The sequence below is a fragment of the Salmo trutta genome, chromosome 5, assembly GCF_901001165.1.
Source record: "Salmo trutta chromosome 5, fSalTru1.1, whole genome shotgun sequence".
Classification (NCBI taxonomy): domain Eukaryota; kingdom Metazoa; phylum Chordata; class Actinopteri; order Salmoniformes; family Salmonidae; genus Salmo; species Salmo trutta.
Genome location: NC_042961.1, coordinates 46,272,379 through 46,292,403, shown reverse-complemented (window position 1 = coordinate 46,292,403; position 20,025 = coordinate 46,272,379). Strand labels below are relative to the sequence as shown.

At 42.0% G+C, this 20,025-nt stretch overlaps 1 protein-coding gene across 14 annotated transcripts in view; it reads right to left on the bottom strand.

The window, feature by feature from the left end:
• The window catches only part of LOC115194263 (adhesion G protein-coupled receptor L3-like), a 302,955-nt gene that overhangs the window by 193,823 nt on the left and 89,107 nt on the right, over positions 1 to 20,025 (bottom strand). For 13 of the 14 annotated variants that reach the window (XM_029753843.1, XM_029753842.1, XM_029753847.1 and 10 more), the window contains one exon: positions 8,307 to 8,505. In XM_029753843.1, coding sequence (XP_029609703.1) covers positions 8,307 to 8,361 — 55 coding nt within the window. In that variant the 5' untranslated portion in view covers positions 8,362 to 8,505. The remainder of the gene's footprint in view (positions 1 to 8,306; positions 8,506 to 20,025) is intronic. The other variant, XM_029753844.1, reaches the window with a different exon arrangement.

The window sequence follows — 20,025 nt, the reverse complement described above, 5'->3', positions numbered from 1 at the left end:
TTCACCCATTGCTTTCTACTAAGCTAAGAGTAGAGAGAGAGGAAAGAAAGGAGAGCGAGATGGTGGGGGTGAAAGAGGGTGAGAAAGAGAGAGAGGTAGGGAGAGAGACGGAGAGATCGTATAAGCGTCTCACTTCGTAATTGGACCACCGTTCTTTTTTCCCCCGCTTTGAACTTTAGTTTCAAGCAAATGTAATTATATACCTTGTATTCTCGGTTTTGAAGAAAAAAAAGCTCAAATTCTCCCTCGGTGGTGAAGTGGTAAAGTGCCATGTAAAAATGAGAGAGCTGGGGAAAGCAGTTTGGATTGACTGATTGGTCAGCATTGTCCTCTGAGCGCCATTAGGAAGACATTATCATTGTCCTCTTCAGTGGACCAATTGGGATAATACAACCAGGTGGGATAATACAACCAGCTAACAATACCGGACTCAAATCAAAGCTCACATATACTGTAGAACAATGGCAAGGATTTGATTAATGATATGCTAAATGTGGAATCGTAATGTACCTGTGTGCCTTTTGTGGCAATTTCGCTTGATATGGTCAAATTATGATGTTCGGTCGACACTTGGACGGAAAAAAGCACACCCTTAAAACAAATAGGCCAAGGACAAGTTATTGCGTGCTTGAGTTGATGTTCCTTCGTTCTCAGTGGACATAGGGGAACCTGTTCAGCAGGCCATCATAGCAGTTGTATCACGTTGGCGCTTAAACTGCTTCATTTTGAAACATGAGACATGTGTCCCATGTCTCTAAACAACACCACAACACAACAAACCAATCAATGATGATTGGCTAATATCTATATTGGACCCAGGAAGTAAAAATGCACATCTGTAAAAAAGAAAAAAAAGTTCCCAATCTACAGTAGCCCATTCTTTGTTTGAACGGCATGCTCTTATGAAACCAGATTCATCGAGATTCAAATGAAAAAGCCCATGCAAAGTGCATAAGGTCTAACCCCATATCCAATTTGCATGAGAAGTGTCTAACTGCAGATAATCCCCGTAATTAGGCAAGCATACTGTATGACCATCAGAGGTGGATATAAATCGTTGTTGCCGTGGTGACATATAGTCAGGAAAGGGGATAGAGGACAGCCTTGCCTTTTTTCCCCACCCACATCGTGCCTGTGTGTGAATATGGTGTGTGGCGCCGGAAGAGTTTACAGGGCCAATCATATAAAGCTTTGGGAGATTTGTATAACTATGAGCGGTATGAATATCAGGCTTCTCCTGTTTGATCGTAACACCAACAGTATCCTATCCTAGCCTTTCCATTGCATGCAAATCAGCCAGATAAGTAAAGGGTTGTCAGTGTTTTATAGCTTCATGCTGTTGCTAGTATTGGCTTAAGCATCTGGCGTGTGGTTGATACACAGATCTATCTGCCGAGCTAAATACTTCATTATGCAAATTGATAAAGTGACACGCTCTCTCGCTCTCAATGCATTGTCTCTACTTGGCGTATGTTTGTCCCCGCCTACCTGCTCACTTGCCAATTTTCACCCAACCCCTGGTGGTTTGGGCAGGAAACCCTGTAGAGGAGCCTTTTTGTGCCTTGTGCTCGTTTGAAGGATCACTCTGTAATATTTATCTGCCCAGTCCGCCAGGCGCCACAGGCACACATTACTCCACCTAATGTAAATCAACATCCTCCGCCACTTGACCCTGCTGTCAATATCCGTCCTCATTAAACGCTATTCCATCCACCACAAGCCATGTTAAATGGCATCACCCGATGCTTACCGAATTATGCAGGGGGGGCCGCAATAGGAGGATTCTTAATTCATTTGGGGGGGGGGGGGTTAACCCTGCGAGCTCAAATGCCCGGCATTGCTTAATGTTACCGTCATTTGTTTCACGCGGGTTCTGAGCTCTGACAGCATTTTGGGAATGGCGGAGGCACACGATGGACGCCACGAGAACATGAAAGCCCCTTAACACTCAAGGATGAGTAGGAACCAGGTAATGGCTCCTACTCATCATTTAGGTATGGTAGACAAGAAAAAACGTCTCCTGAGCCTGATACCAAAATGCCAGGCAGTTAGAAAATGGCACCGGAGGGAATTGCTGGCGTTTTATGGGCACCTAACCAACTGTGCTACTTTGTCCATAATGTTGGTGCTACCATCTCTTATGATCAAAAAAAGCTTCAGGATATCAGAACAGCGATTACTCACCTTGAACTGGAAGAAGATTTTTTCTTTAATGAGTCCAACACGAAGGATATAATGCTTCTCTGAGACCAGGCCCAAATCCTTGTCATTTGCATGAAGATGGATATACAGAGGGCGGAGATCGGGGTGCCTTGTGAGAATTTGTCGGCGAGTCGGTCACCCGCTTCTGGAAAATAAACTGGATGATCTCGGGCTTGAGACTATCATACCAACGGGACATTAAAAACTGTAATATCATATGTTTCACCGAGTCGTGGCAGAACGACGACACAGATAATATACAGTTGTCTGGGTTATCCGTGCATCGGCAGGACAGAACAGCTACATCTGGTAAGACGAGGGGTGGTGGTGTGTGTCTATTTATCGCTAACAGCTGGTGCGCGATGTCTAATATTAACACAGTCTTGAGGTATTGCTCACCTGAGGTAGAGTACCTCATGATAAACTGTAAACCACACTATCTACCAAGAGTGTGTATCTATATTTTTCGTAGCTATGTATTTATTTTTCGTAGCTATCTATTTACCACCACAAACCGATGCAGGCACTAAAACCTCACTCAACAAGCTGTATAAGGCCATAAGCAAACAAGAAAATGCTCACCCAGAAGCGGCACTCCTAGTGGTCGGGGACTTTAATGCAGGTAAATTTAAATACATTTTACCTCATTTCTACCAGCTTGTGTAATCAGAGAAAAAAAAAACTCTAGACCACCTTTACTCCACACACACAGAGAAGCATACAAAGCTCTCCCTCACCATCCATTTGGCAAATCTGACCATAATTATATCCTCCTATTCCTGCTTACATGCAAAAACTAAAAGCAGGAAGTACCAGTGACTCGCTCAATACTGAAGTGTACAGATGACGCGGATGCTATGCTACAGGACTGTTTTTCTAGCACAGTCTAAAATATGTTCCTGGATTCATCCAATGGCATTGAGGAGTATACCACCTCAGTCACTGGCTTCATCAATAAGTGCATTGATGAAGTCGTCCCCACAGTGAACATACGTACAGATCCCAACCAGAAGCCTTGGATTACAGGCAACATCCGCACCGAGTTAAAGACTAACGCTGCCGCTTTCAAGAAGCGGGCCACTACTCCAGACGCTTATAAGAAATTCCGCTATGCCCTCAGACAAACCATCAAACAGGAAAAGCATCAATACAGAACAAGGATTGAATCCTACTACACCGGCTCTGACGCTCGTTGGATGTGGCAGGGCTTGCAAACTATTACGAACTACAAAGGGGAAACAAGCCGCGAGCAGCCCAGTGACGCAAGCCTACCAGATGAGCTAAATGCATGAGAATACCAGATGTTCCCGATGTGAGCAAGACCTTTAAACAAGTCAACATTCACAAGGCCATGGGGCTTTGAAAGGCTGGTGATGGCTCACAACACCATCATCCCGGAAACACTAGACCCACACCAACAGATCCACAGATGATGCAATTTCAAATTGCACTCCACACTGCCCTTTCCCACCTGGACAAAAGGAACACCTATGGGAGAATGCTGTTCATTGACTACAGCTCAGTGTTCAACACCATACTGCCCTCAAAGCTCATCAATGATCTAAGGACCCTGGGACTAAACACCTCCCTCTGCAACTAGATCCTGGACTTCCTGATGGGCCACCCCCAGGTGGTAAGGGTAGGCAACAACACATCTGCCACCCTGATTCTCAACACGGGGGCCCATCAGGGGTGCATGCTTAATCCCCTCCTGTACTCCCTGTTCACCCACAACTGCTTGGCCATGCACAAATCCAATACCATCATTAGGTTTGCTGATGAAATGGTAGGCCTGATCACCAACAACGATGAGACAGCCTATAGGGAGGAGGTCAGCGACCTGGCAGTGTGGTGCCAGGACAACAACCTCTCCCTTAATGTGAGCAAAACAAAGGAGATGATCGTGGACTACAGGAAAAGGAGGGGTGAACACACTCCCATTCACATCAACGGGGCCGTTGTAGAGCGGATCAAGAGTATCAAGTTCCTTGGTGTCCACATCACCGACAAACTATCATGGTCCAAACACACCAAGACAGTCGTGAAGAGGGCACGACAACACCTTTTCCCCCTCAGGAGACTGAAAAGATTTGGCATGGGCACCCAGATCCTCAAAAAAAGTATACAGCTGCACCGTCGAGAGCATCCTGACCGGTTGCATCACCACCTGGTATGGCAACTGCTCGGCATCCGACTAAGGCGCTACAGAGGGTAGAGCTAATGGCCCAGTACATCACTGGGGCCAAGTTTCCTGTCATCCAGGACCTATTTACTAGGCGGTGTCAGAGGAAGGCCCAAAAAAATTGTCAAAGACTCCAGTTACCCAAGTCAGACTGTTCTCTCTGCTACCGCACGGCAAGCGGTACCGGCGCGCAAAATCTAGGTCCAATAGGCTCCTTAACAGCTTCTACCCTCAAGCCACAAGACTGCTGAACAATTAATCAAATGGCCACCCGGACAATTTACATTGACACCCACCCACCAATGTTTTTACACTGCTGCTACTCGCTGTTTATTATCTATGCATAGTCTCTTTACCCCAATCTACATGGACAAATTACCTCGACTAACCTGTACCCCCACACATTGACTCGGTATCGGTACCCCCTGTATATAGCCTCTATTTTATTTTTTACTTTCAAATATTTTCTAAACTCTATTTCTTGAACTGCATTGTTGGTTAAGGGCTTGTAAGTAAGCATTTCGGGCGCATGTGACAAAAAAAAATTGATTTGATATATTGGCGGAATTACAACATTTTGAAAATGTAATTAGAATACAGTACAAAGAGACCAGGATTATGCATATTTAGTTTATCCAAAAATGAATAATTATTTGAAATGAGACACCTGTGAGTTGACAATAGGTGAAAGGAACCAGAAAGACTAACACAGCAAAAGAACATTCCATTCAGTAAACAGAGATATGGATTAAGCTGGTATCCAATTGACAACTGTTTTGTCAACCTGAAGGAAACTCTGGTGTACTGAGACGCAAATTTGACCATCTGTGCAATTTCAAAATAATAATCATTGAAAATAATAGTTATAGTAAAGTGTTGAGAGCAATACACCAAGTTATTTGTGTCCATGAATACCAATGTGCTGGAACTGCAGCTCATATCGTATTCATTGTGTAAAAAAAAAAATAACACAATCAGGTAAAAGTCTTGAAAGTCACTTACAGAAACCCCAAAGGAGTCCAAGTATTTCCTTAAAACATGCAGTGTTACACTCTTGCTCTTAGCACTTACATACCAATTATAGTCAAAGTAAAGTTCACTTCCAACTTTAAATCTAATGACCTTCAATTCTCTTTGGCATAAGATGCTAGCGCTGTCTTTGTTCTTTTTGTTGACATTCGCATCACGTTCTCGGGGATACAGGAAAAGGGAGAACTAAAACAACTACTAGTGTGAACTCGTACAATTCAGATACCAATAGACGTTCTACACCGACAGTAAGCCCACTCGCTCAGAGCAGACCTATCACATTACACGCTTCACGAATGCTTCATATTCACAACAAAGCTGAACATGCCCGAGTAGGCTCTGTTGAAGTTTCCCATTTCAAAATGGAGTGCGGAAAGTAATTTGTTTAATTAATTAGGAAAATGCAGGGATGCCCTGGTGTACAGCACTGAATGCCCTGGCAAAAGGAGATTAATTAAGGGATGTCTGGCTTGGACACGTCGAAATTGACACAAAACCATTTTTGATGGGGTTTGTATGGATCCAATGGGATCGGATTAGCATTATCATATTTCTGATGGATAGCCGTGGCTGGGGATGCTGGGATTTCCTCAGGTGACATTTCACTTTGGCTGCGGGGAGCGTTCCGAATTACCATACAACATGCAGATGGTGAGAGTTGTAAATACCTTGTAGATGGAACTGTGTGAGTGAGTCAGATAGCGTGTGTACCATGAATAGGCCTACAGTGTATGAGATATGTGTGGGTGTATGTCTGTAGAAAGCCTCGGGCATAACTGCCAGGATGGTCAATTACCTTCTATAGCTCCCAGCTGAACAATATTCTCACACACACTGGAGGCAGCTGTGAGCAGAGGAGGCCGTGGTTGCGTCCCAAATGGTAGAGCTCTGGTCAAAAGTAGTGTATCAGTTAGGGAATAGGGTGCTATTTGGGTAAGCAGATAGTATGTGGGTGTGATTGGAGCATATTTATGGGCTAGGTCGGAACATACTGGGAGTGTGTGTGTGTGTGTGTGTGTGGGGGGGGGGGGGGTCGACAGGGGACCGTAACTGGATTACCATCCCAAAGTAGGGCAGTGCCCCCCAGAGTACCCATCTCCATCACCCCCCTGGGGTAGGAAGAGAGACTGTGGAGAGAAAAGAAACCCTACGCGAGCATTAAAACCAGGCCCTAAATATAAGCATTCCTAAACATCAGGGACTAGTCTGCTGACAGCATCTAGTAATGCATGATCTTTTCCCCACCTCAAAGAATAAACACTAAGCCAATTCGAGGATAACAAAAGAATACGATTCTCCTACCTTGGCCTTGATAAAAAAAAATACTGTGGAGTTATACTTTGTGTATCTGTATCTCTATTTTCCAATGTGGAGAGAGAATTATGGCATCACAGCAGTCGCAGCTTTTAATATGCAACCTATTGTCCAACACAGTTTATCTTCCGGGCTCTCTTGTCAGGTCGGCAGTAAATTAGCGGCTTCATAATGCCTCTATTCCCTTCGGATCAATAGAGCAATACACAGACAGGTGTGTGACACGTCGAAGTCACGTGACTCCACTCCCAATTAACATTTTTGCAAAACAAACTATGCTGGAGAGCTAGTTTTGATTAGCGTGCCTCTAAAAGCGCGCTGCAGCCCAGCCCAAAGATAAGGCACCAAAGCAATTCAATTTGCTTTGAATCTCCCGTTAATGGTTTCACCGTAGCAAATTAGCATGTTTATGGACCATGGCATAATGCCTCCCCCCGTTCCCAAACCCTAGTTTAAGCTGAATTTAAATTACTTAATTTACTTTCCACTGAAACAATTGTCAGAAGCCAACAGGAGAAAACGGTCAAATCTGAGGTGATTGCAATTTGTTCAGAGGGATAAAAGAAATGCCTGCGAAGTGATCTCAATAATGAGGAGACCAGTGTATTGGTCATTTCTTTCTTTCGCACACATTTTACTATCTTTCCTACGCGCAGTATGCCAAAGCTTTGTTAAATTACATTTATATTGTCCAGAGAGTGAGAAAAACAGGGAGATAAAGTCAGACAGACTAAAAGATACATAGGGATCTGGGAAGAGAAACAGATAGAGGGACAGATAAAGAGAGATAATGAGAGAGGTAAAAGAGAGAAAGAGAGGAGAAAGAGAGAGATAAGGAGAGAGGTAAAAGAGAAAGAGAGGTAAAAGAGAGAGATAAAGAGAGCGTTAAAAGAGAGAGGTAAAAGAGAAAGAGGTAAAAGAGAGAGATAAAGAGAGGTAAAAGAGATAAGGAGAGAGGTAAAAGAGAAAGAGAGGTAAAAGGGAGATAAAGAGAGCGTTAAAAGAGAGAAAGAGAGGTAAAAGAGAGAGATAAAGAGAGAGGTAAAAGAGATAAGGAGAGAGGTAAACGAGAGAGAAAGAGAGAGGTAAAAGAGAGAGAAAGAGAGGTAAAAGAGAGAAAGAGAGAGGTAAAAGAGAGAAAGAGAGAGGTAAAAGAGAGAGGTAAAAGAGAGAAAGAGAGGTAAAAGAGGTAAAAGAGAGAAAGAGAGAGAGGTAAAAGAGAGAAAGAGAGAGAGGTAAAAGAGAGAGAAAGAGAGAGAGGTAAAAGAGAGAGAAAGAGAGAGGTAAAAGAGAGAGAAAGAGAGAGGTAAAAGAGAGGTAAAAGAGAGAGGTAAAAGAGAGAGGTAAAAGAGAGAGGTAAAAGAGAGAGAAAGAGCGGTAAAAGAGAGAGAAAGAGAGAGGTAAAAGGAGATGGAAAGAAAGCCAGACACAGAAGGATACATAGGGATCAGAGGAGAGAGGGAAGGAGACATATCAGAAAAGCATGTAACTTGGGAAAAATGTTTAGCAAATATAAATAGTGAGACAGACACTGAAACAAACAGTCACATGAAATGGGGCAACGGCGTCCCAGGCTTACCCAGAGCTGCTGGCGCAAACAGGCTGGCGAAGAGGAGCAGGCGTGCAGACCACATGGCCCCTCCGCCTGGCTGTCAATCCGCCCAATGGAGGGGTCAGGCCTTCCCTGGTGAGCCCAAAGCGAGCACTCCGTCTGTTAAGTTCCTTCCGCTGCACTGCAGTCCTGTTATGGTCCGGTTTTACAGTTCTCAAAGCCTATCCTGAAAAGAACGTGCAAAAGAGAAAGAGAGAGAGAGCATCGTATTTAAGTTATAGAAAGTACTAAATGAATAGTTTAATTCAAGTTGTGAATCTTATCTGATGTCCAAAGACAAAGTGTCAAGGAATATTCCCTACAAGGCAATGTCTTGTGAAATAAGATGACCTTTTAGTTTGTACAGTAAAGACTTTAACAGCCTCTCAGGCTACGAGTCACGTATTCTTCCAACTGTCAGCCAATGAAAGGGAGATACCTTGTCAGTTGTACAACTGAATGCCTTCAACTGAAATGTGTCTTCAGCATTTAACCCAACCCCTCTGAATCAGAGAGGTGCAGGGGGGCTGCCTTCATTGAGATACAGCTAGTTGCTTAACATGACAGTGTAAGGGAGTGCTCAACCGTACAACACTATAACAGATACTTTTGGATTGACTGTTGTTTGACCATGTTGTGTCAACCAGCCACAGTTACTCCCACAGAGAGTATAGTACCCTCTCACCACCAAAAATGATTCCAGTCAGTCTCTGAGTGCATTTTTGGACAGCTGACGATAATTGCTACCGGAAAAGAGTGTGACATATTTTCCTTTCCTTTGGGTGTGAGCAGTATCTTCACAGTTTGAGATTTGTCGGCGGCGGAGAATGTGTAGTACAGTGCTTCACAAATGGCCATTGTGGTCTAGCTGCCTTTTCCCATCAACAGAAAACAAAATGGCCTCCCATGCAACTGTATTGAGCAGCATGGAGTCGCAGTGACCATTTGACCTGTGGTAAGTGCATGGGAGTGCAGTCACTAGTGAACTTGTGAACCTGGCGGGTGACATCAGGATGAAGCTATTGCCTGTTAGCATACAACGTGTTGGTCATGAACAGGAAATACTGTGTGTTGATTAGGACTTGTCAAACAAAGGTAGCATGTCAATTGTGACAAGTTAGAGAATATCATACGCACATCTTCTGCTATTCACCATTTGATGATGTATAGTTTGATAGGATTCAGAAGAATATCAGGATCAAATGCGTCATTAAAAATATCAAGGTTAAAACAGATTTAGTGAATATTAAATGATGTATTATCATTTAATCTACTGTATCTGCTATTACAAAATATAATACCAAATTATAATCTAGGTCTATTTAATCCAAAGAGCACAGACAATGTTTATACCTTCTAAAATCGTATTATTGTTGCAGATTAAGCCGTTATGCTGCTCTTAATCTACATTCTTTCAATGTCTGAAACCATGTCGGTTTCCAAAGACAAAATTGGCTCGACTGACTTCTAAAGGTGAAAGAGCAATCATAGTTTAGAGAGCAGAGCACACAACCAGGCAAACCAGAATGGCTTTATTCCGTACTTCCATCCTTCCTGTACTCAATCTCAATTCCCATCCATGCTATCTCCTCTGGTTGCGCTCTCTCTTTCTTGATAATCTGCATTCCTTTGTAGCATGACATTTTCAGATCGAATGTAGCAGGAACTCATAATCTCTCCCAAAATCCAAACTATATGAAGAATAATCCGATTTCGGGGACAGATATTGGAGTTAAAAAACAGAGAGGGGTGCAGCCCATCAAGAGTGACCCATTCCATACAAAGGGAATTTGTAGAGGGCATTAATATAGGGTTATAGGTCATTGTACTGTACTTATCAGTAGATGTATGCCCTAGTCACAGGTGTGGGCAACTCCAGTCCTCGGGGGCCTGATTGCTGATTAATCAAATTGCATTCTAAACTGAAGATCATGATTAGGTGATTATTGGAGTCAGGTGTGTTAGCTGGGGCTTAACTGTGACACCAATCAGGCCCCCGAGGACTGGAATTGCCCAAGCACATTAAATTGCCCAAGCACATTAAAACTCCCTGAAAAACACATTGAACTCCCCATAAAATAATGCTACCATCTTGAATCTATGACAGTAAAAAATGTGCCTACATAAAAAGTTGGTGTTTTGTCTGTGGCTATACCTCCTACTTTGTAGAAGTTGGCAACAATCTGCAAATGTACAGTTGAACTCAGAAGTTTAAATAGCATTGCCTTTAAATTGTTAACATAGGTCAAACGTTTCTGGTAGCCTTCCACAAGCTTCCCACAGTAAGTTGGGTGAATTTTGGCCCATTCCTCCTGACAGAGCTGGTGTAACTGAGTCAGGATTGTAGGCCTCCTTGTTTGCACACACTTTTTCAGTTCTGCCCACACATTTTCTATAGGATTGAGGTCAGGGCTTTGTGATGGCCACTCCAATACCTTGACTTTGTTGTCCTTAAGCCATTTTGCAACAACTTTGGAAGTATGCTTAGGGTCATTGTCTATTTGGAAGACCCATTTGCGACCAAGCTTTAACTTCCTGACTGATGTTGTGAGATGTTGCTTCAATATATCCACATCATTTTCCATCCTCATGATGCCATCTATTTTGTGAAGTTCACCAGTCCCTCCTGGAGCAAAGGACCCCCACAACATGATGCTTCCACCCCCATGCTTCACGGTTGGGATGATGTTCTTCGGCTTGCAAGCCTCCCCCCTTTTTCCTCCAAACATATCGATGGTCATTATGGCCAAACAGTTCTATTTTTGTTTCAACGGACCAGATTTCTCCAAAAAGTATGATCTTTGTCCCCATGTGCAGTTGCAAACCGTAGTCTGGCTTTTTAATGGCGGTTTTGGAGCAGTGGCTTCTTCCTTGCTGAGCAGCCTTTCAGGTTATGTCGGTATAGGACTCATTTTACTGTGAATATAGATACTTTTGAACCTGTTTCCTCCAGCATCTTCACAAGGTCCTTTGCTGTTGTTCTGGGATTGATTTGCACTTTTCGCACCAAAGTAGGTTCATCTCTAGGAGACAGAACGTGTCTCCTTCCTGAGCGGTATGATGGCTGCGTGGTCCCATGGTGTTTATACTTGCGTACTATTGTTTGTACAGATGAACGTGGTACCTTCAGGCATTTGGAAATTGCTTCCAAGGATGAACCAGACTTGTGGAGGTCTACAATCTTTTTTTCTGAGGTCTTGGCAGATTTCTTTTTATTTTCCCCATGATGTCAAACAAAGAGCCACTGAGTTTGAAAGTAGGCCTTGAAATACATCCACAGGTACAGTGGGGGGAAAAAGTATTTGATCCCCTGCTGCTTTTGTACGTTTGCCCACTGACAAAGAAAGGATCAGTCTATAATTTTAATGGTAGGTTTATTTGAACAGTGAGAGACAGAATAACAACAAAAGTATACAGAAAAACGCATGTCAAAAATGTTATAAATTGATTAGCATTTTATTGAGGGAAATAAGTATTTGACCCCCTCTCAATCAGAAAGATTTCTGGCTCCCAGGTGTCTTTTATACAGGTAACGAGCTGAGATTAGGAGGACACTCTTAAAGGGAGTGCTCCTAACCGCAGCTTGTTACCTGTAAAAAAAGACACCTTTCCACAGAAGCAATCAATCAATCAGATTCCAAACTCTCCACCATGGCCAAGACCAAAGAGCTCTCCAAGGATGTCAGGGACAAGATTGTAGGCTGGAAGGCTGGAATGGCTGGAATGGGCTACAAGACCATCGCCAAGCACCTTGGTGAGAAGGTGACAACATTTGGTGCGATTATTTGCAAACGGAAGAAACACAAAAGAACTGTCAATATCCCTCGGCCTGGGGCTCCATGCAAGATCTCACCTCGTGGAGTTGTATTGATCATGAGAACGGTGAGGAATCAGCCCAGAACTACACGGGAGGATCTTGTCAATGATCTCAAGGCAGCTGGGACCATAGTCACCAAGAAAACAATTGGTAACACACTACGCCGTGAAGGACTGAAATCCTGCAGGGCCCGCAAGGTCCCCCTGCTCAAGAATACATATGCATGCCCGTCTGAAGTTTGCCAATGAACATCTGAATGACTCAGAGGACAACTGGTGAAAGTGTTGTGGTCAGATGAGACCAAAATGGAGCTCTTTGGCATCAACTCAACTCACCGTATTTGGAAGAGGAGGAATGCTGCCTATGACCCCAAGAACACCATCTCCACCGTCAAACATGGAGGTGGAAACATTATGCTTTGGGGGTGTTTTTCTGCTAAGGGGACAGGACAACTTCACCGCATCAAAGGGACAATGGACGGGGCCATGTACCATCAAATCTTGGGTGAGAACCTCCTTCCCTCAGCCAGGGCATTGAAAATGGGTCGTGGATGGGAATTCCAGCATGACAATGACCCAAAACACACGGCCAAGGCAACAAAGGAGTGGCTCAAGAAGAAGCACATTAAGGTCCTGGAGTGGCCTAGCCAGTCTCCAGGCCTTAATCCCATAGAAAATCTGTGGAGGGAGCTGAAGGTTCGAGTTTCCAAACGTCAGCCTCAACACCTTAATGACTTGGAGAAGATCTGCAGAGGAGTGGGACAAAATCCCTCCTGAGATGTGTGCAAACCTGGTGGCCAACTACAAGAAACGTCTGACCTCTGTGATTGCCAACAAGGGTTTTGCCACCAAGTACTAAGTCATGTTTTGCAGAGGGGTCAAATACTTATTTCCCTCATTAAAATGCAAATCATTTTATAACATTTTTGACATGCGTTTTTCTGGATTTTTTTTGTTGTTATTCTGTCTCTCACTGTTCAAATAAACCTACCATTAAAGTTATAGACAGATAATTTCTTTGTACGTTTGCCCATTTACAAAATCAGCAGGGGATCAAATACTTTTTTCCCCCACTATACACCTCCAATTGACTCAAATGATGTCAATTAGCCTATCAGAAGCTTTTAAAGCCATGACGTCATTTTCTGGAATTTTCCAAGCTGTTTAAAGGCACTGTCAACTTAGTGTATGTTAAGTTCTGACCCACTGGAATTGTGATACAGTGAATTATAAGTGAAATAATCTGCCTGTAAACAATTGTTGGAAAAATTACTTGTGTCATGCACAAAGTAGATGTCCTACCCAACTTGCCAAAACTATAGTTTGTTAACAAGAAATTTGTGGAGTGGTTGAAAAATGAGTTTATGACTCCAACCTAAGTGTACGTAAACTTCAGACTTAAACTGTATGTGCATGGGCTGTATTGAGGATAATGCAGAGCCTGTGCTGAACCCAAACAATGGTGGTCTAGTGAGGGCAACTGGTCTAGACCATAACTCATTAGTTTTGTAGACAGGGTTTAAGGCCTGTGCATGAGCTAATGTGGAATGGCATCCCATTATGTGGTAATACAGAGAGACCTTGCATATGAGTTAATCATTTTTATTTTTCTACTGGGGGAGGTAAGAAAAATAAGATCTCAGGCAGGATACGATTGATACAGGAAATTTGAAGCCTGAAATGTAGGTCCCTGAACTGGGTGATGCACAGTGAAGAAAGTGTAATGTCAACATGCTACCAGGCAAGGGCCATGTTCGTTATGCACCAAACGGAAGAAAACAGAGGGACAACCTGTATTTGTCCAATAAGAAACATTCCATTTCATATACTTCCAACAGGACCTAACTAGTTGGAGACATTCTCCTCAAAAATGGACAAAAAAAACAAGATGAAAAGAAAGATCGCTGGCAACATGAACAAAGATGAAGGATTCGAGGGGATTCCCTATCACTGATTCCTCAGTTGTCGTCTTCAGCAGTGTCCTTTTTATTTTGTTTTTTTACCCAAACTGTCAGAAAAATACACGAGGCTAGTCACCAGAATGACAGGGGCCTCTGCTACTGACAAGGGACAATGACAAATCTAGACCGCCAATCACCATGGACATAAGTGTCACTTTCACTCTACATCTCTGTGTGTGTGTGTGTGTGTGTGTCAACAACAAAAAATGTCCGAAAGTGTTTCTCAATTTTCATATTCACGTCTCACTATGAAAAGAACATGAACGCAGCTACTAACATGAGTGTTACTTGGAATTAACTCATTACATTAAGCACATTACATGCTTTTAGAAGTCTTGTGATCACAATCATGCGTAAGTAGGAAAAGCAAGCCACTGAAGAACACATCTGAAAATACATATTGATGAGTAAGGGGCTGGACCGGGTTCAATCAGAAAAAGTACAAGACAGACTCAGTTGAAAACCTACACTTGGTTGCCAACTCCTCTTGTATTCAGAGGAGCCTTGTGATACTTTACAGTGGCAGGCTTTTGAAAAGTACTTGTTCAGTTTTAAGGGAACTCCCTTTAGACGAGGCTTCCAAACTCACTGCAATGATGCCGGTTAAATCCACTTCAATTAAACCACTTCATTACGGACTCAGATTCTCAGACTGCAAACTTTTTCATCAGTGTTGTTTTGCTGTTATTTTAGCATTCCGCCAGTGCCAAAGGGCCTAGATGGGTCCTGACGGTTTTAATTAACTGTTTTTCCACGGTCTATCTGGTTAAAACAAAGGGGAAAATAAGGTGGATGACGATAGGAGGAGGAGGAAGTGTGTGTGTGTGTGTGTGTGTGTGTGTGTGTGTGTGTGTGTGTGTGTGTGTGTGTGTGTGTGTGTGTGTGTGTGTGAGAATGTGATGGTGGGTATCCCATGTTGACTAACAATGCACTCATTAAAAAGACAAGATGCAAAGACAGTGGAAACATATATAATATGTGGGAGAAACCAAAAAGGTACTGTAAATCATTTGGCTGGCCTCGTTTTGAGCAAATGTAAAAAAGGTCCCTGATTCAGTTCAGATGAGTTCTAGGGAACATGTAGCTACAGGGATAGCTTACCCTTCAGTTGTAATGGATAGTATTGATCCAAGCAAAAGCAATATCTAGTGTTCTCTCTTCACAAACCCTCATCCAGACTCATCATCGAACACCTTTTGTCTTTGATTTTAGAATATATATATATATATATATATATATATATATATATATATATATATATATATATATATATATATATATATATATATATATATATATATATTTTTTTTTTACAAATAAAACAGTGTTGGAAAGGTGATTTTTATGTATCGGTTAAAATAAACTACCTAGATGGTGCCATGCAAATGTTTCCTTGCTAAATCATAACTAGTAAGTACATTAGCTAACAGACTACTTGCTCATCAATTCCATTTCAGTCCCTTAAAGGGGAAATTAGCAGTTGCTACATACATTTTTGGACTTATAAATTCATGATATGTATCCATTGATTCACGCCTGCCTCTTTGCAAACTAAAGGAATCATGAACAGTCATTTTTTTGCAATGTGTCGCCTGCATCCCCCAGATTTGCCTCCTGTATTTGCCTTTTCAGCAGCGCAAATTCACCACTCTCTAAAACGGCTAACTCCACCTTCTCACAGCACCTCTTTACCTCCCAGATTGGAAACATTTGTTGAGGTATTGTGTAGAAAGACATGACTTCAAATTTTAAATGACTGAACATTTAGGAATTCAGTGTATTGTTAGTTGGATATAGTCTAGGCCTATACATATATGACCAGGACAACTTTCTAAGTAAGAGAACTTTAAACATTTAAAGGTGGGGGGGATTGATCTGAGGGCCTTCAAAAGGGTGGCCCTCAGGCCACCAGTTGCCCATCCCTGTTGTTAGTCCACAACATTTGTATTTTTGGGTGTAGTTACCCTTTAATTAATGTGCCGCCTAGCAAGAGGCTGTTGTTTAGCTGTGTTTTTGTAGCGCATGTGAATAGTAGAGTGAAGAATAAAAAATAAAACACTGGATTGATGAAAATAATTATGATATCATTCTGCCAGGTAAGCATAGGTTACTTTGTATTTAACATTTCATTGAGAAGATTTTTGGGAAAGTCTTTCCATCTACCAGAATACTGTTTTAATTAGCGTCATCGCTAATGGCACACAAAGTGGTAGACAAGTGCTATGCGCACACACACAGACGGGCATTCTCATTGCCTCTTCAGAAAGTTGCAGGAAATAAGAATCACTGATGCATTCTGTTCATGTCCTATGATAAAACTTGGGCAATTGAATGCATTTTTTTTTATACATTTAGTTGATTCCCTATTGGATTTCGACTCATCGTTACCACTTACATTACATGAGACATGCAAATTCACAAGCCTCAATATGTCCACAACACACAAACATTGTAGTGGGAGGGAGGGACAGACCGCAGGCTGCGTTACACGGTCATCCCTCCCTTTGTGACTGACAGGCATCTATCCTATCAATAGATCACTAGAATATGCATTTTGTTCATTCTAGCAGGAGACGGCTCGGCGGACTAGCGAATTGAAACGTTTGAAATGAAAAGTATACCTAGTTAATATGAAGTGGAAAAAGTAGCCGGCTGAAAATTAGTGTTCAACCGGCTGATTAGCTGACGCTAATGGAAAACACTGATTAATACAGAATCATAAGTAATATTCGAATAAATCATGCGAATGTGATAAATAGATCATTTGTGTGCTCCATTGATGTTGTTGGTGCGGAGCTTGATTAGTAATGCCTAGGAATACAAATGTGAACACTAATTGAGAAGAGAAGTCTATGTAAAGGTTTGACGATTTTATGCACTCCATTATTAAAACTGACTGAACAGTCGCTGATGCTTCAGTGTGAATCATTTCTTATATTTACCCCCTTTCAAGGGTATAACATTACACTTGTATAGCCAATAGCCTGTGTCTGCAGATCGAATGAGGTGAATGAACCTAAAGCAGCCAAGGTGATAATGGCTGGGGGCATTTTTGTATATTTTTGCTGTTCTCCAAATCGCTTCTTAAAGTTTTTAATTGTATAGAAATAAGCTTCAACTCATTTCCCCCCCTTACGGACCTCACTGAAACTCAAACCCTGGTTATGGCCCTGAAATCTAGCTAGCTGCTAACAAACTTGCTAGTTGACTAGCTTATCATTTGCATTTGAATTTCAGGGCCTTTACTGTCAAACACCTTCAGCTTACCTGACAGTGATAACCTCTTCATGGCTGACAAGTATTGAGATATTAAGAACAGTAGAGTTGACTGTTCGACAATTAGGCTTCCACACACCTGCTCTCTTCAGTATCAAAACAGCATTATCCCCCACAATGCACCTGCCGGCTTTTTGTGTGGATGTGTGTGTGTGTGTGTGGTTAGATCAAAGTGTGCTTAGAGATGCCTTGCATATATTCAGCTTCATAGATCCAACAGCAGGGGACTCCAACCACCTCAGGCTCCAGCAGAGCTACCTGATGTGCAGGCTTGTTCCAGCCCAACACCAACACACACCCCAGATGGAACAACAGGTGGATTATTTGGTGTGTTACAGTAGGGCCGAAACAAAAGCCTGCACTCCCAGTAGCTGTGAAGCCTGTCCTACAGGATTCCTGACATGGAAAAGTATATAATGCAATGGCATGACTTAGTGATATCAGCCCAAATACCACGATTATGCTTAGTGAACAAGTTGGGTGGTTAGAACTCTCGCTGCGTGCGCGATTTAACATTGTGAGAGTGTCAATATATTTCCCTGAACTGTTTAGAGAAGTTGACGAGTCCTATAACTTCAGTATGCCAAGCAGTCAACACACTAGTCTGCGACCCTGCTTTTTCCATCGGATGATACTGAAATCAGTTGGTACTATGAAACTATGATCACCATTCAATTTCTCGCTGCACTGCTTCTCACTCTGAATACGTCCCAGGATCCATCAGTAATTAGGTACGGCAAACCCTTTCACATATTTGGATACGCGACCAACCGCTCGTTTGCATACCATGGGCTTGTAAAGCGTGATTCCCACAAGCTCCATGATTGAACAAAAATTTGTTCAGACAAAAATCCACTACATGCATAAATCGAAAAAGTAATGTATTGCTTTGAATGCTAACGGTTCAAAACCCTCAAAACACACTTCGACAGCTATATTTTATAAATATAACTAATTTACTCCACGGGAGTGCTACTTTTCCAAGCTTCCGAGGTTTACTAGTCAACATGATTTGGGTTATCATATACAACACCTGTTTAAAAACGTGGGTAGCTAGGCCTATATGGGTATGAAAACGATTGGAGTAAATGTACTGTACGTCACCAACTATAATTAGTCCAGGTAGCTCAACAGTTTCTCCCAAATATGTTTTCATTAGAGTGGAATGAGCCTATGCATTCATACAATATGAGCAGCAAAAAAAATGCAACCCGATCCTCAATGTTATCTGATGGGAGCATGCTAAATATGATATTACCATGTCATGCCTGCTTCAATCACTCCCACATACACTATTTCATTAAGAATAGTATTTGGGGGTTAAATACCAGCTCAGTAGATGTCTACATCAGCCAGAATCCTAATTGGCCCTTCTACAAATATTATTGAAGGCAAAAAAAGCTTATCTGACACTGTGTGGGATAGGTAACCCTACAAATTGGCAATTTTATTTCCAACACTTCGTGGGCCCTCCCCTTGATAGAAAAAGCCTCTGTGCCGTTATCCTAAAATATTTTATGATATTGAAGAACACATTGGGAGGGATCTTAGACCATTCCTCCATTCAGTATCTTTCCAGATCCCGTTTATCCTTTGGTCTGTGCTCATAGACTGCCCTCTTTACTTCAAACCACAGGTTTTCAATGGGGTCCAAGTCCGGATACTGAGATGGCAATTAAAATATTGAATGTGTGGTAAATTAACAATTTGGATTTTTATGTGCGCTTGCTTGGGGTCACTGTGAAATTGCGACCAAGTTTTAGCGTCCTGGCAGAGGGAGCCAGGTTTTTGGCAAAAATATCCTGGTACTGGGTAAAGGTCATGATGCCGTTGACTTATTCATTTATTAGTCACATGCATAATTGCAGGGTACAGTGAAATTCTTAAGATCCGAGCTCCAACAGTCAATAAGTATTCATCCCATTTGTTGTGCCAAGGATAAATAAGTACAGGAGTAAAAATGTTGATTACAACTCACATAATGAGTTTAAGGTCACGCATGGCCAACGATGACACTACTTGGTCATCCACTTGGCATGGTAAGCTCCCTTTTCATTTCAGTGGTGGATAGTTCTCGCTCGTCAGTCGTCATAATCTCTATCCTACCTCGTGCTTAGATGAAGAATTTACTCTCAAGTTTTGATGTATATGGGAAGTTCAACACCAAGCCAAAATACATATCTTATATTACCCCCTTGATGAGCATATACTATAGCTGCAATAACTATAAACACTAAATCAACTTATTTATTGCCTGAGTGAGAATCAACAAAAATCACATATTGCTGTTGTATCCATCCATGAGTCATATATTTAAAATGCAAACATGTCAATTATGTACTATAAAACTAAGAGTGCATTTAAAAAAAAAATACAGTGCCTTCAGAAAGTATTCACACCCCTTGACTTTTTCCACATTGTTGTGTAACATCCTGAATTTAAAATGGATTAAATGGAGATGTGTCACTGGCCTACACACAATATCACATAACGCCAAAGTATTAAATAAAAAGCTGAAATATCTTGAGTCAATAATTATTCAACCCTTTGTTATGGCAAGCCTAAATAAGTTATGGAGTAATGAGTTGCATGGACTCACTCTGTGTGCAATAATAGAGTTTAACATGATTTTTGAATGACTACCTCATCTCTGT